The sequence below is a fragment of the Gadus macrocephalus genome, chromosome 5 (genome assembly GCF_031168955.1).
Source record: "Gadus macrocephalus chromosome 5, ASM3116895v1".
Classification (NCBI taxonomy): domain Eukaryota; kingdom Metazoa; phylum Chordata; class Actinopteri; order Gadiformes; family Gadidae; genus Gadus; species Gadus macrocephalus.
In genome coordinates this window covers 14,065,943-14,077,650 of record NC_082386.1, presented here as the reverse complement: position 1 = coordinate 14,077,650, position 11,708 = coordinate 14,065,943, and the positions used below count along the sequence as shown (strand labels likewise).

At 42.1% G+C, this 11,708-nt stretch overlaps 1 protein-coding gene across 1 annotated transcript in view; it reads left to right on the top strand.

The window, feature by feature from the left end:
- Window positions 1-246: 246 nt before the first annotated feature.
- The window catches only part of crim1 (cysteine rich transmembrane BMP regulator 1 (chordin-like)), a 76,158-nt gene continuing 64,696 nt past the window's right edge, over window positions 247-11,708 (top strand). The window contains exon 1 of the mRNA XM_060052583.1: window positions 247-1,976. Within this exon, the coding sequence (XP_059908566.1) occupies window positions 1,634-1,976 (343 nt within the window). The 5' untranslated portion in view covers window positions 247-1,633. The remainder of the gene's footprint in view (window positions 1,977-11,708) is intronic.

Here is an 11,708-nt window from a genome sequence, read left to right as displayed (position 1 = left end):
GAGGTAGAGAAAGAGGCATTGCAGAAAATGTGACTTTAAGAAGAGCATGGATGTCGTCCATAACGGTTTCAATGTGTGTCTTCCTCAATCTCTCAATCCCTGTCAGTATGCCTCTCGCTCTCTTTCGCTCCCTCTCCCAACATTCCACACCTGCGCCCTCAGCCGCATTCCGCCGCTGTCCAATCGGAACGAAGGGTCTTCTCGGTGGTGGGCGTGGTCCCGTTATGAGGTCACGGCTCGTGCTCGGTGGCTGTGTAGCCGAGAGCGGGCAGTGCGCGCTGGGGCTGTTACGGTAAACACGCAGGAAGGAAAGTCCATGAACAGGAAACGTTTTGCGGAAGAAAGAAAAGTGACATTCGTTAAGGATATTGAAAAACAAGACGCAGCAAAACCTTAAAACGTTGGCGTTCCACCAGAGTTTCTAGACGTCCACTGGCGGGAAGAGTGTTTTTTTTTGTGTTCGGTAATTGCGTATGAATGCGGGGTTTCTGCTTGTCGTTGGAACAAATCAGTGGACTTGGAAGGCAGACCGACATTCCACCCGCTCTTGCTGCTGGCTGCTGCTGCTGCTGCTGCTGCTGCGTGAGTCGGGAGGAGGGTTGAGCCTCGCGGACAAGTAACGTTCCACCGGGGAGGAAAGTTTCCGTTGTGTGCGTTCTGCACAAACCCCCACGGAGAGGACGGGAGAGACCGCGGTGCGTTCTGCACAACACTCCCCCCTTCACCCCCACGGAGAGGACGGGAGAGACCCAAGGGACAGAGGACGTTCAGTTCGGATAGTTGAAAACACGAGTTATTCGAGTCGTGTCTGAGACTTTTTTTGTCGCGGTAAGGTTCTGATTGAACAACAAGCGTTGTCTGTCAGTTTGCCAAACATTCATTTGGACTGTTAAGATCTTAAATATGCCAGTTGTCAAGTGAACATTTTTGGTGATGTCTCACAGGAGTTGAACTGATCAGTCTCGTTAGTATACTACGTTATAACTGTCTAATATAGTTGTGTTGGAAAGAGTCTGTTGTTGTTTTTTTTGGCCATCACGCATGTGGTTTACAGGCTCATATCCAACTCTATACGCTAACGTCACACCTCGACCAGACTTCAATCTTAAGTCTATTTCAGCCTATTTCATAGAATCGCTTACTTTTGTGCTGAGAATGAGTATTATACAATAACCATCATTCCAGATTGTTGAGGTTACTTGTACTATTCGATCGGCGCTACTACTCGAGAACAGGACTGCAACTGTTGTGTGCTCTACGAGGACTTCCTCGACTATTAAAGTGACTGGAACTATAAAGCATCCCTTTTGCGTTCTTCTTACGCAATAACAGAGCAAAACTTGAACGGTTTACAGTGGATAATAAAACGGAAGTTTCCTCATCAAGGCCCAGAACTGCTTCCACCGGGCCTTCAACCTGGGATACGGAGTCAAGACACAGACTATTGTTCAAACAGAACTGGTGAGATGTGGGTCTCCACTGGGAACAACCGTTCGACCCATACTGGGTCTGCACCCAAAGTTTGAAAACCGTTTTTGTGCTTTACTTTTGGATGGTACTGAATTTGTTGATCATCGTTTTGGATCATAGTAGATTTAGTTTCTCACGCTTGATTTGAAGTTTGCCAATCATCATGCCGTGGTCTGCTACCCTCATGTCGGTCTTACCATCTCGGACGACCTACTTTGCGCCTCTTTTTGTAGTTTGCTGGTTCATTTTTGCTTCGACCGTCACACAGGCGTTACTGTGTCTGCCGTGCGATCAGTCAAAGTGCGAGGAGTTGCCGGTTGGCGCTTGCAAGGGCTCGGTGGTGCCGGGGATATGCGGCTGCTGCCGCGTTTGCGCCAGGCAACGAAACGAATCGTGCGGGGGCGTGTTTGGACTGCACGGTACCTGTGATCGTGGGCTCAGATGCGTGATACGACCACCAGAGAACGGAGACGGGATCACTCAACATGAAGTTGGCGTATGTGAAGGTGAGTAAAGATGATTTGCAACGGAAGCGCTCACCCCATGGACATCTCACTCAGTCAGTCAGACAGTAGCGTGAGTCAATCATCCACACACACACACACACACACACACACACACACACACACACACACACACACACACACACACACACACACACACACACACACACACACACACACACAGCTGTTATACTTGTATGTTTGCTCACTCTTTTTTGGCAAGAATATTGTTACATAATATCCATGAGTCTGACATAAATGAATAACATAGACTGCATTGTCCTGAAAACTATTATCCTTCAAATAACTCCAACAATATCCCGAATGGGAAGTCACGCCACTTACTTGCTTATTGGGAATGAAAAAAAGGAGGGGTTGAAGGGGTACAGGAATATTTATTATTAATTAAATGCAGCACTCATCGTCCATACAAATGTATTAGTATTAATTTGTGACCCAGTCCAAATTGTGCTATTTCTTGCTTCCCATGTAAAGGGTCATGATAAGATAAGATGTTTAATGTCTGAACAGATAGCCATATTAGAGTTTGTACAAAATGTATACCTACCTAATGTAGTAATTTTGTCAGATTAGAATTGAAACTTGTATACATCAACTAAACAGAAAATATAACTTGTCGGTCTACAACAACCCTCCAAGAAGATACAATGCTAGAGTGTTGGTGATCAAATATATTTACGGCTTTTGCATCCTTTGCCATAAGGCCCGGCCAGTGCCATATTGGTCATTGGCCTAGGTACTTCAGTTTGAGTTACATTCACATTTTGTGATAAACATATTCATGGGCATCTCTGAAATCTAGACAATGAATACTGTCTTTACCACATTCAGTATCATGTTTCCTTAGCGCTTACTGCTATTCCGTTGATTAAATGACATTGACATCTTCTCATTTCAAATGCTTGGTTCAATACAAACATAAGTCTGCATTTCTTGATGTAGGTTATTGAGAAAGTGCCAAAGCATCTTGGCAGACCTGTGTTATGTGCCATGCGCGACTACTGCACATGCTACAGTATAGGCCTGCCAAAAAACAGACTAAACTCCCCCAGGGGATTATAGTACTTGGCATTTACATGGGTTTTTCAATATTTGGCCTATTGTTTCCATCATCATTTTCACTCAATGACTATATTACCACAGCACACTTCCTTTGTCATTCCTCCTGAGAAGTGGTTTGATTATGAGTGAGAGCAGTTCATTACAAATAAGACAGACACCATTGTATCCAACCAGCCTCTTGATCATGTGGCTCCATATACTGTTTAACGACCATGTCTTTGACACTCTTGAACAAGTTCTTCAAAAAGACAAGGGGATTGTCACGTCATCTAGGTTAGACCAGGAGGAGAGATTGAAACTGATATTGAAGCATGAAAATTACTGAGATGGATGAAAACCTATGGATTTCACAGAACCAGGCTTTCTTCCCTGGGGTTTCTTGCGCAACCCATGTAGAAAATTTCAATATCACTTCCCACCCTGACCTTGATAGCCATTATACCAGATCATCGAGTCCAGGCCTCCTATTCTTTATTTTTTTCATTTCCCCTTTATTTTTTTAATTTTTTTACACTGCATGTCATGCATCCCTTTCTCACGCGGCATTGTCTGCTGCCATAAAGACCGTTTGATGCGTCTATAATTTTCGATATACATTTTCTGATGGCTTTGAAGTGTAACGTCTAATGAATATTCGTGATGCCAGGCGTTTCTGCATAATTCATTGGCTGCCTGTGAACTGAGGTCAGGGGCGGCCGTGACAGGGCCGTCTTGCTACCCGCTTGCCTTTTCCGTGCGCCTGTCAACCTACAGTGATCTTTGATTGGCCCAGAGAATATCTATAATTGCTGTCCATCTGTTCTAGGAATGCACAGAGACTAGCATCAGGTATAGGTCCAGTCGCAGAAGGAAGGAGATCCTTTTGTATTCTAGTATTTAAATAAATACAAAAATCATAATGGGGGGGATTTTGACAAATGGACATTTCAGAGAGCAAATTTGGACCAATTACAATTTTTTTTATTGTAGGGTCCGGTTCTGTGCATGCAGACACTTGTCACCCTGTCACTGCATGAAATGACTTTTGCCTGCCAATTTCATTTGTACTGACAGCGTCATTACAGAATACCAGCATTAACCCCGAGCAGCCCCAGCCTGACCACCCCCACCCGCAAACGCAGCAGGTTGAAGTAATTGGTTGGACCGAGGTTCGTTAAGCCCCCCCCCACCTCACGCGCGTGCGTGAGTGTGCACGTGTGCTCATAGCCCCCAATTGGAAGCTGAATATGTTTTCCTTTACCTTACACAGGGCTTTATAGCTATCTGTGCCTGTAACCTGCTTTAATAAATTCAGGACGATGCCTGTCATATGTTACGATAATAATAAATGAAGAAAGAAAGGAGTACTGACGATTATTTGTAGTTTTACTTTTCAAAGTTTCTGTTGCAGTAGATATGCTTTCTCAATAAAACCCTTTGTGCAACTGACTGCAGCTCCTAATGTTTGAAGAACTAACTTATTTCTTCAAAAGACGATTAAACTGGAATTTTTGAAAATGATTGAAAGATGGAACCGCATCTTGAATATGCAACTTGCCAAATAGAAATGCAACGGGCTTGTCAGTAGAGACGGCAGCTAAAATGCAGGGGTTTGACCGACTCACCTGCCATCCATAGTTCCATTAAAGCTTTAGGTTGAGGAGAGCCAAGTGGTTGACGGCCTTCCAATGGAGTGTGCAAGAAATGTTGTCTATTTACTGTAATGGGTTTCAGGTAGCATTATATATATATATATAGCTAGAAGGTCAGGCGATATTTATATCTTGTTACGTGACTTGTGATTTTATTCTTGCTTGTAACGCTGTTGCTATATGGCAGTTCTTCTGTCACAACATCTTCTAGGGAATGAGGCTTGATTTCGTTGGTGTGTACCGAGGCGTTGTACCGAGGCGTTATGAGAGCATCTCATTGTGAGTCCCTAATCAGAAAATCTTAATCCCATGCTCACCTGTTACAGAGATGCCTCTGAAAGTGATTTAGTTTGTTTACCGAAAGAATTCCCTGTAGGTATTTTCTATTTGCCGTCTAATACCCGACTGACTCCACATGGAATACTGTTTTACATGGAGTTATCGTTTGAGCTTGGAATTGGTTACAGTGACCATTTGCATTAAAAATGTCTACGTTTAATTAATAAAATATAATGTCACCTTGGTTTACCTTGTGTTCATTAACAGGAGTAGTATTTTCATTTTGATTACTATTTGTCATGGAAGTTAAGGTTCTGAATAAGTTAAGTTAAGTCATCCTTTATTTATCCCTTTTTAGGGGGAAATTCTTCTCTGCTTTTGACCCATCCGGGGAGCCGGGGAACACATACACACACATACACACACAGAGGTCCACACACACGGGGCACACACATGGGGGCACACCGGCACTCCCGGAGCAGTGGGCTGCCCGGGGAGCAGGTAGGGGGGGGGGGTTTCGGGTGCTTTGCTCAAGGGCACCTCATCCGTGGAGGCTCGGGACTCGAACTGGCCACCCTCCGGTAACCAGTCCGACTCCTTAACCAGTATGCCACGGATGATGAATTCACTCCTAATGGACATAACGCCAGGCTTACTAGAGGGCATCGTCAATAGAGTCTGCGCATATTTATTGTCGATGCGTATGTGGCTATGTGCTCCCATTGGGAGTCTTCAAACCGCCCATTCACCTCATCCCAATGTGCTTTATTGGATAGAGGTCTGGTGTCGTTGCAGGCAGTTGCAGTTACAATGGAGTCACTGTCAGGCTTGGGGAAGTAAGCTTTAAATTAGCCATTTATTTTATTTGCTATCTATTGTGTTCTATATCAGTTGTGTATTCAAAAATCACTTTTACTTTTTATTGACCATTTTAAGCAGACAATTTTGATAAGAAATGTTGATAAGATATCAGATAATACTAGATTAAATGTGTTTGTTGAAGTGTATCTACATAACTGATAAGGCCAATTTTCAATTTCGGGTTAGTTGCACACTTGCCAACCTTGAGCCCTCAAAGTTAGCAAGATTTTCCGAAACCACCAGGGGTCCCTTTCCTCGATTTTTGAGACTTGTAAAATGGTTACTGTGTATCATAAAGAAGCAGATAGCAAATCTGTTATTACCAAATATATATTTTAAATATCCACAAAAATCCATTTACATACAGTAGCTTTTTTCTTTATGTGTTGCATTATGATGAAATAGTTACTTCAAATTTGACTATAACAGACAATCCAATAAACCATACAAATACGTATTTTCTCCGAATTCAGGAGAACTGCTGAAAAATTCAGTCTCCTGGTAACTATTGGGAGAAGACAGTGACTCTCCGGGGAAAATCATGATGGTTCGCAAGTATGGAACAGTGTAATGACCTTTCAAGGTGAAGTCTCCCCAGGTGCCATTAGATAGGACAAACAAGACTTTCTTGCAGAGTCATGTTGAATTTCACAAGTTTTGATGCATTATCTTTCTCATCAGGTTGGGCCATTCTGGGGTACCCAGGTTTGTTACATGAAGCACACATTCTGACAAGCAGCAACTTAAACTTGTCTACTCCGAATGACTTGACTTGTCTCTACGACATGTCATTCAAATAAGATGATTGCTCATCTGGTATCCTGTCCAACGCAGCCTGATTACTCCATGATTTGAATCGGATATTATATCATCCCTCACCTCCCCACTGTGATAGCCGGTGTCAGATGAGCGTTCTGGTTGAAAGATAGCCGCAGTGCATCGCCTAGTTGGGCGCCACACATTGGTAATGGATGGGGTGGTGTGGTAGTGTATCACACACACACACACACACACACACACACACACACACACACACACACACACACACACACACACACACACACACACACACACACACACACACACACACACTATATTTAAAGCAATATTGAGTGCCCTGAAAAGTGCTGGAAGGATTTTTTTTTTATTATTATGATTAAACTTGAATATCCTAAGAACTGTTTCCATAAAACAATGAATTCCATGAAAGAAAAAGGAAACCGTAATTGGCAATTGACATCCACATGAAGGCAGTGACTTCTTTAGAAAACGATCTAATTATAAGAAACTCAGACAAATTACTGAGAAATACAGAAGACGCAATGACCCATGTATGCACAATTTGCTAGATATCTTAGCCCAAGGAGCAGCACTGACAATCCAAGGGCTCAGGCTAATGACAGTACAGACAGGTCAAAGGTCAGTGGTACAAGAAGAGGGGCAAAGGCGCAAGCCGTAGAACACACGCAAAATAAACCTCATTCCGTTTCACCATTACAGAGGATCTGTGTTGTTGTTGAAAGACTGCACAGCCTTCCACATATAGCATCTAAAACCAATAAGTGATTTCTGCCATCTCAAACCCTTGCAGAGAGTACATAACATGTGGCAGTGGAATTCTGACAGCATAGGGCAAGGCTTTTCAGCATCTGAGTAATGTGGAGATAAGGCACATTCCTCACTCATGCAGTCAGGGGATGCCCAAGTAATCTTCAGAGTTATGTCCACAAGAGAAATACCCGAGAAATCTTCAAGGGTATGAGTGTCAAGGAAATTTGAACAAAAAATAACAGTCAAAGCATGTATATGTAATGGATTGCACACTTCATTACACAATGTATAATTATGAGGTAAAACTAGTAAATTATTATTGTTGCTCAAATGTCGTCAATGTCTCTCAAGGTCAATATTGGAGGTTACACCTGAGAAATGCCTGTGATTGTGACATTCCAGAAAGTGTTAACGAAGCCTCGGGACCACACCAGAAACGACATTTACGCTGTTGTTATCCCAGCTTCACTACTGTGTATTTGTACAGAAAGTCCTGCTTTTTTATTGCAACGGCGATGACTAAGGATCGGCCACAGGTAGAGAATACAAAAAAGGAGAGAATGTGGCAGTTTTACTGTCCAAATTTAGACCAGCCTTGCACTGCATCTTGGAACGTGTCTGATGCTAGGTGGAATGTACTCCAGTGGGCGGAGGGGTAAATTGTTACCTTGTTGGGTTATGCTTTGGATACATTTTTCAGTAGATCTGGAGACAAGGGTAAGAATGCAAAATTAGACACACACTTACTGCTTACTTAGCTTAACGCAAGGTTCAACTTGTCGTGGGTAAGGGCCAGGGTCAATCATAATAGGCTGCTTGGAAAATTCAGATTCTCCACTGGGTGCAGCCAAAGAAGGTATGACCAATACGATTTCATAGAAAATTAATTGGAAAACCAAATGCTTGACAGGAGGACACATAATGGCCAGGTCACCCTTTCAGCAGAGAGATTTTTTAATCTTAATGGTTTTCCACCTGGATAAATGAAGGACTAATAATACAAATAATAGAGCATATTCATGAAGACTTTGATAAGAATTGATTTCACATTGTGATACATCTGCTGAACACATTTTCTGTGATTGGAGCCCGGGATCACTGGGCATTTTGGGCACACATCAGACCAACCAAGCCATGGTTGATCAGGCCACAACTTGTTCAGGTGACGCGTGCTGCCAGTTATACACAGATATGATCTTCTCATGCACAGCCATATTGGGCAGCGTTCAAGTGTGCTCAAAACCCTGTAAACCCTGTTGAGTAGTTGTAGCCTACAGCCAACCTTAGCGGGCATTCACCAGTCCTACCAACACAGTAAAGAATAAGGTCATTATAATTGATTAAAGGCCAATGCACATTGAATGATTTGCATATAATTAGAATCTAAATGGAGGCACAAGACTTTTGAATTGTTTGTTTATCCATACACATTTCTGATCTTGTGTATGTAGTGCAATTGGCGTGAGAAACTTGTACCAAATGTCAACGGCTTACCTCAGTAAGCCGTTGACATATTACGTCTTGCACCCATTTTAAGATGTAATATCGGCAGATGTTATCCGTCAATCTTAAGTTTCGAAACAAGCTTGTGGTAAGACTATTATTTTATTGTGAGTTGTCTATTCCTCAATATCTGTTCCTGCAGACCATACATTGCTAATCCTAGACAGTCCAATGTTTTGTACTGTCTGTCAGTGCTTGATATCTAATAAAAACATCACGTTATTATCCCATTTTCAAAGACATTATCAGTGGCCGCACGGCGCTACACAATAGCAGTGTGGGCGTCAATACCGCCGGCGTCTGCTTCTCAAGTGAAGTGGTTTACATGTTCATAGAAACCGTACCCTACCCATTGTGATGTCCGAGATAGGCTACATTACACACTTGTTGACCTATCAAAAAACGATCACTGCTGAACAAAACAGACCATTGTGTGCACTGCACCACCTAGTTCATTCACATTTAGATGCTGGACCGTGCGACCATCCCAAAATAGTTTTGAGTAATATTTTTATAATGGTGTTGTTATGGTCATGCTAAACCTTTTTGGAAAAAATAGAGGCAAAGTTGCCAAGCATTATGAAATCATTTTAGAAATACTGCTGCAAATGTACAAGGGAATTTCCTCCTTTTCTTCTTTATATCTTTGCACTTTTTTTAACCCGTATTCCTACTTTCATATAATTGAGCTGTCCTTAATCTCGAGGAAGTGAACAGTGAAACGTGGGGATTCAATACACGGGCAAAGTGCCTTGTATTATTTCCCGGCACGTCTGCATATTACCAGTTAAATAATATATTATTTTTAACCACAGAGAATTGTTCAAGATCAGATGATTTATTTAGGTTTCCATTTATTTATCAATGTCAGCCATTTCATTTATTCATCAGGCAAAGGGTTCCTCGAAGAATGCAGAGGAGGGGTTGTACACCGGCGCGGATACACCCAAGGCCTAAAACAATTTTTTGTTTGGTTCCGGTTTCCGACCGACCCTGTCAATTTATGTGCGACCCAAATTATTTTATGAGCTTTATAAAAAAATAAATAAAAAAAAACACACCCATTTTTTTTTTTTTTTGATGCAAACTATAATTACGTTTTGGTACAGCACCTCTTCATTCTGTTCAAGGATGAGCGAATTTTCTCGTTTTTAAATGAAAACAACCTACCTATCATTCGCTGCCGCTGGAAAAAATAAAATAAAAAAATAAAATAAATTCCCTACCTACCCATGACCTCAACTGACAACCAACAGGAACCAAACTTTTTTTTTTTTTAGGCCCAAGCCTCCTTCATTGCTCCTGTTATCGTCGGGCGGAAGTTCAAGCGCCAATGTGCTCGTCCCTAGTGTAGTTTTCCCGCTTCACTGGCTGACTTGCATCTCATGGTTTGATACATGCATGCCTTGCTCATGAGAGAGAAAGGTAGAGGATATTATTAGAGTAGGAAATGTGAGTGAATATGAATATATATATACAGATCTGCATTAGTACAAGTAGGGAGGCTGGCGTTCATTCTAATTAAGTGCTCATGGACTAGTGCACTCAAATTCAACGCAGCTTCTAAATTGATGGTTATATCACTTGATGATTATTGCTCAGTTCCTGTTAGTTAGTCAACACTAACCCTTGTTTAAATGGATATCTTAGGTGACATCACAACGCTATTAGTAAATGAGGAATAGACAATTAGTTGACTGTTGACTTAATTGAAAAGAAAATGATCTCTGAACTCTAAAGGAATAATATACATTTTCTTATTGCTTTACTGAGCCCTCTCGTTTTTTTGCAATTTTAACTGTCAGCAAAATGTTTTTTATTCAACACATTTAAATTGTATTGCATTTTAAAATGCATACATTTTTGCCTAAATACTCGACCATTTTTAGGCAAATAGTTCAACTGATGAAACTTGGTAGTAAGCTGATATAGCAGCACAGGCCCGTGTGAATAGAACACCATGGAGCAATCAATGACACGACTTGAAAGCAAGTGTTCATAAGAGGATTTGCGAAAGTGAAAAAAAGCTTTCAGTACAAATCCTTTATTTGCTCTTCTGTATTACTGTGTACACAGATAAACCCTAACAATGTACCAAGAATCATGTGGTGGACACGCCAGTGTCTTAGTATGCTAGTTTGTGTGTGTGTGTGTGTGTGTGTGTGTGTGTGTGTGTGTGTGTGTGTGTGTGTGTGTGTGTGTGTGTGTGTGTGTGTGTGTGTGTGTGTGTGTGTGTGTGTGTGTGTGTGTGTAATGGCGATGGTGGTTTAAAACAGCACTCCGACACTGACCTTGTCCTGATAGACAGAGGTCAGAGAGCGCCGTTTGTTACAGAGGCAGGCTTCCCATATCACCTGTACATGGACCATGTATGAAACACCAAGCTGAAAAATAACCAGCCTCTAGCTACATGCATACGCAATCTAGGCTATAGGTGTAGGATCATAGCTCTTCTAAGTTGGCAGTCTGGGACTTGTACAGCAGCTAGCTGTTACGGAGCTTACCCAAGAGCAGATCTAAACAGCTGGCAAGGTATTGCTTAATCCCAGAAACCATGGGCAGCCTAACAGTGGGGAAAAGACAGCATATCCTGTACCCCTGAAGTCCCTGTATGTCTGTAAATCTCTGCATATTTTGAATTCCAATGGAAAACGTGTGTGTGTGTGTGTGTGTGTGTGTGTGTGTGTGTGTGTGTGTGTGTGTGTGTGTGTGTGTGTGTGTGTGTGTGTGTGTGTGTGTGTGTGTGTGTGTGTGTGTGTGTGTGTGTGTGTGTGTGTGTGTGTGTTTGCGTGCCTTCTGATGTACCTGCCAAGCCTGTGTAATTTCA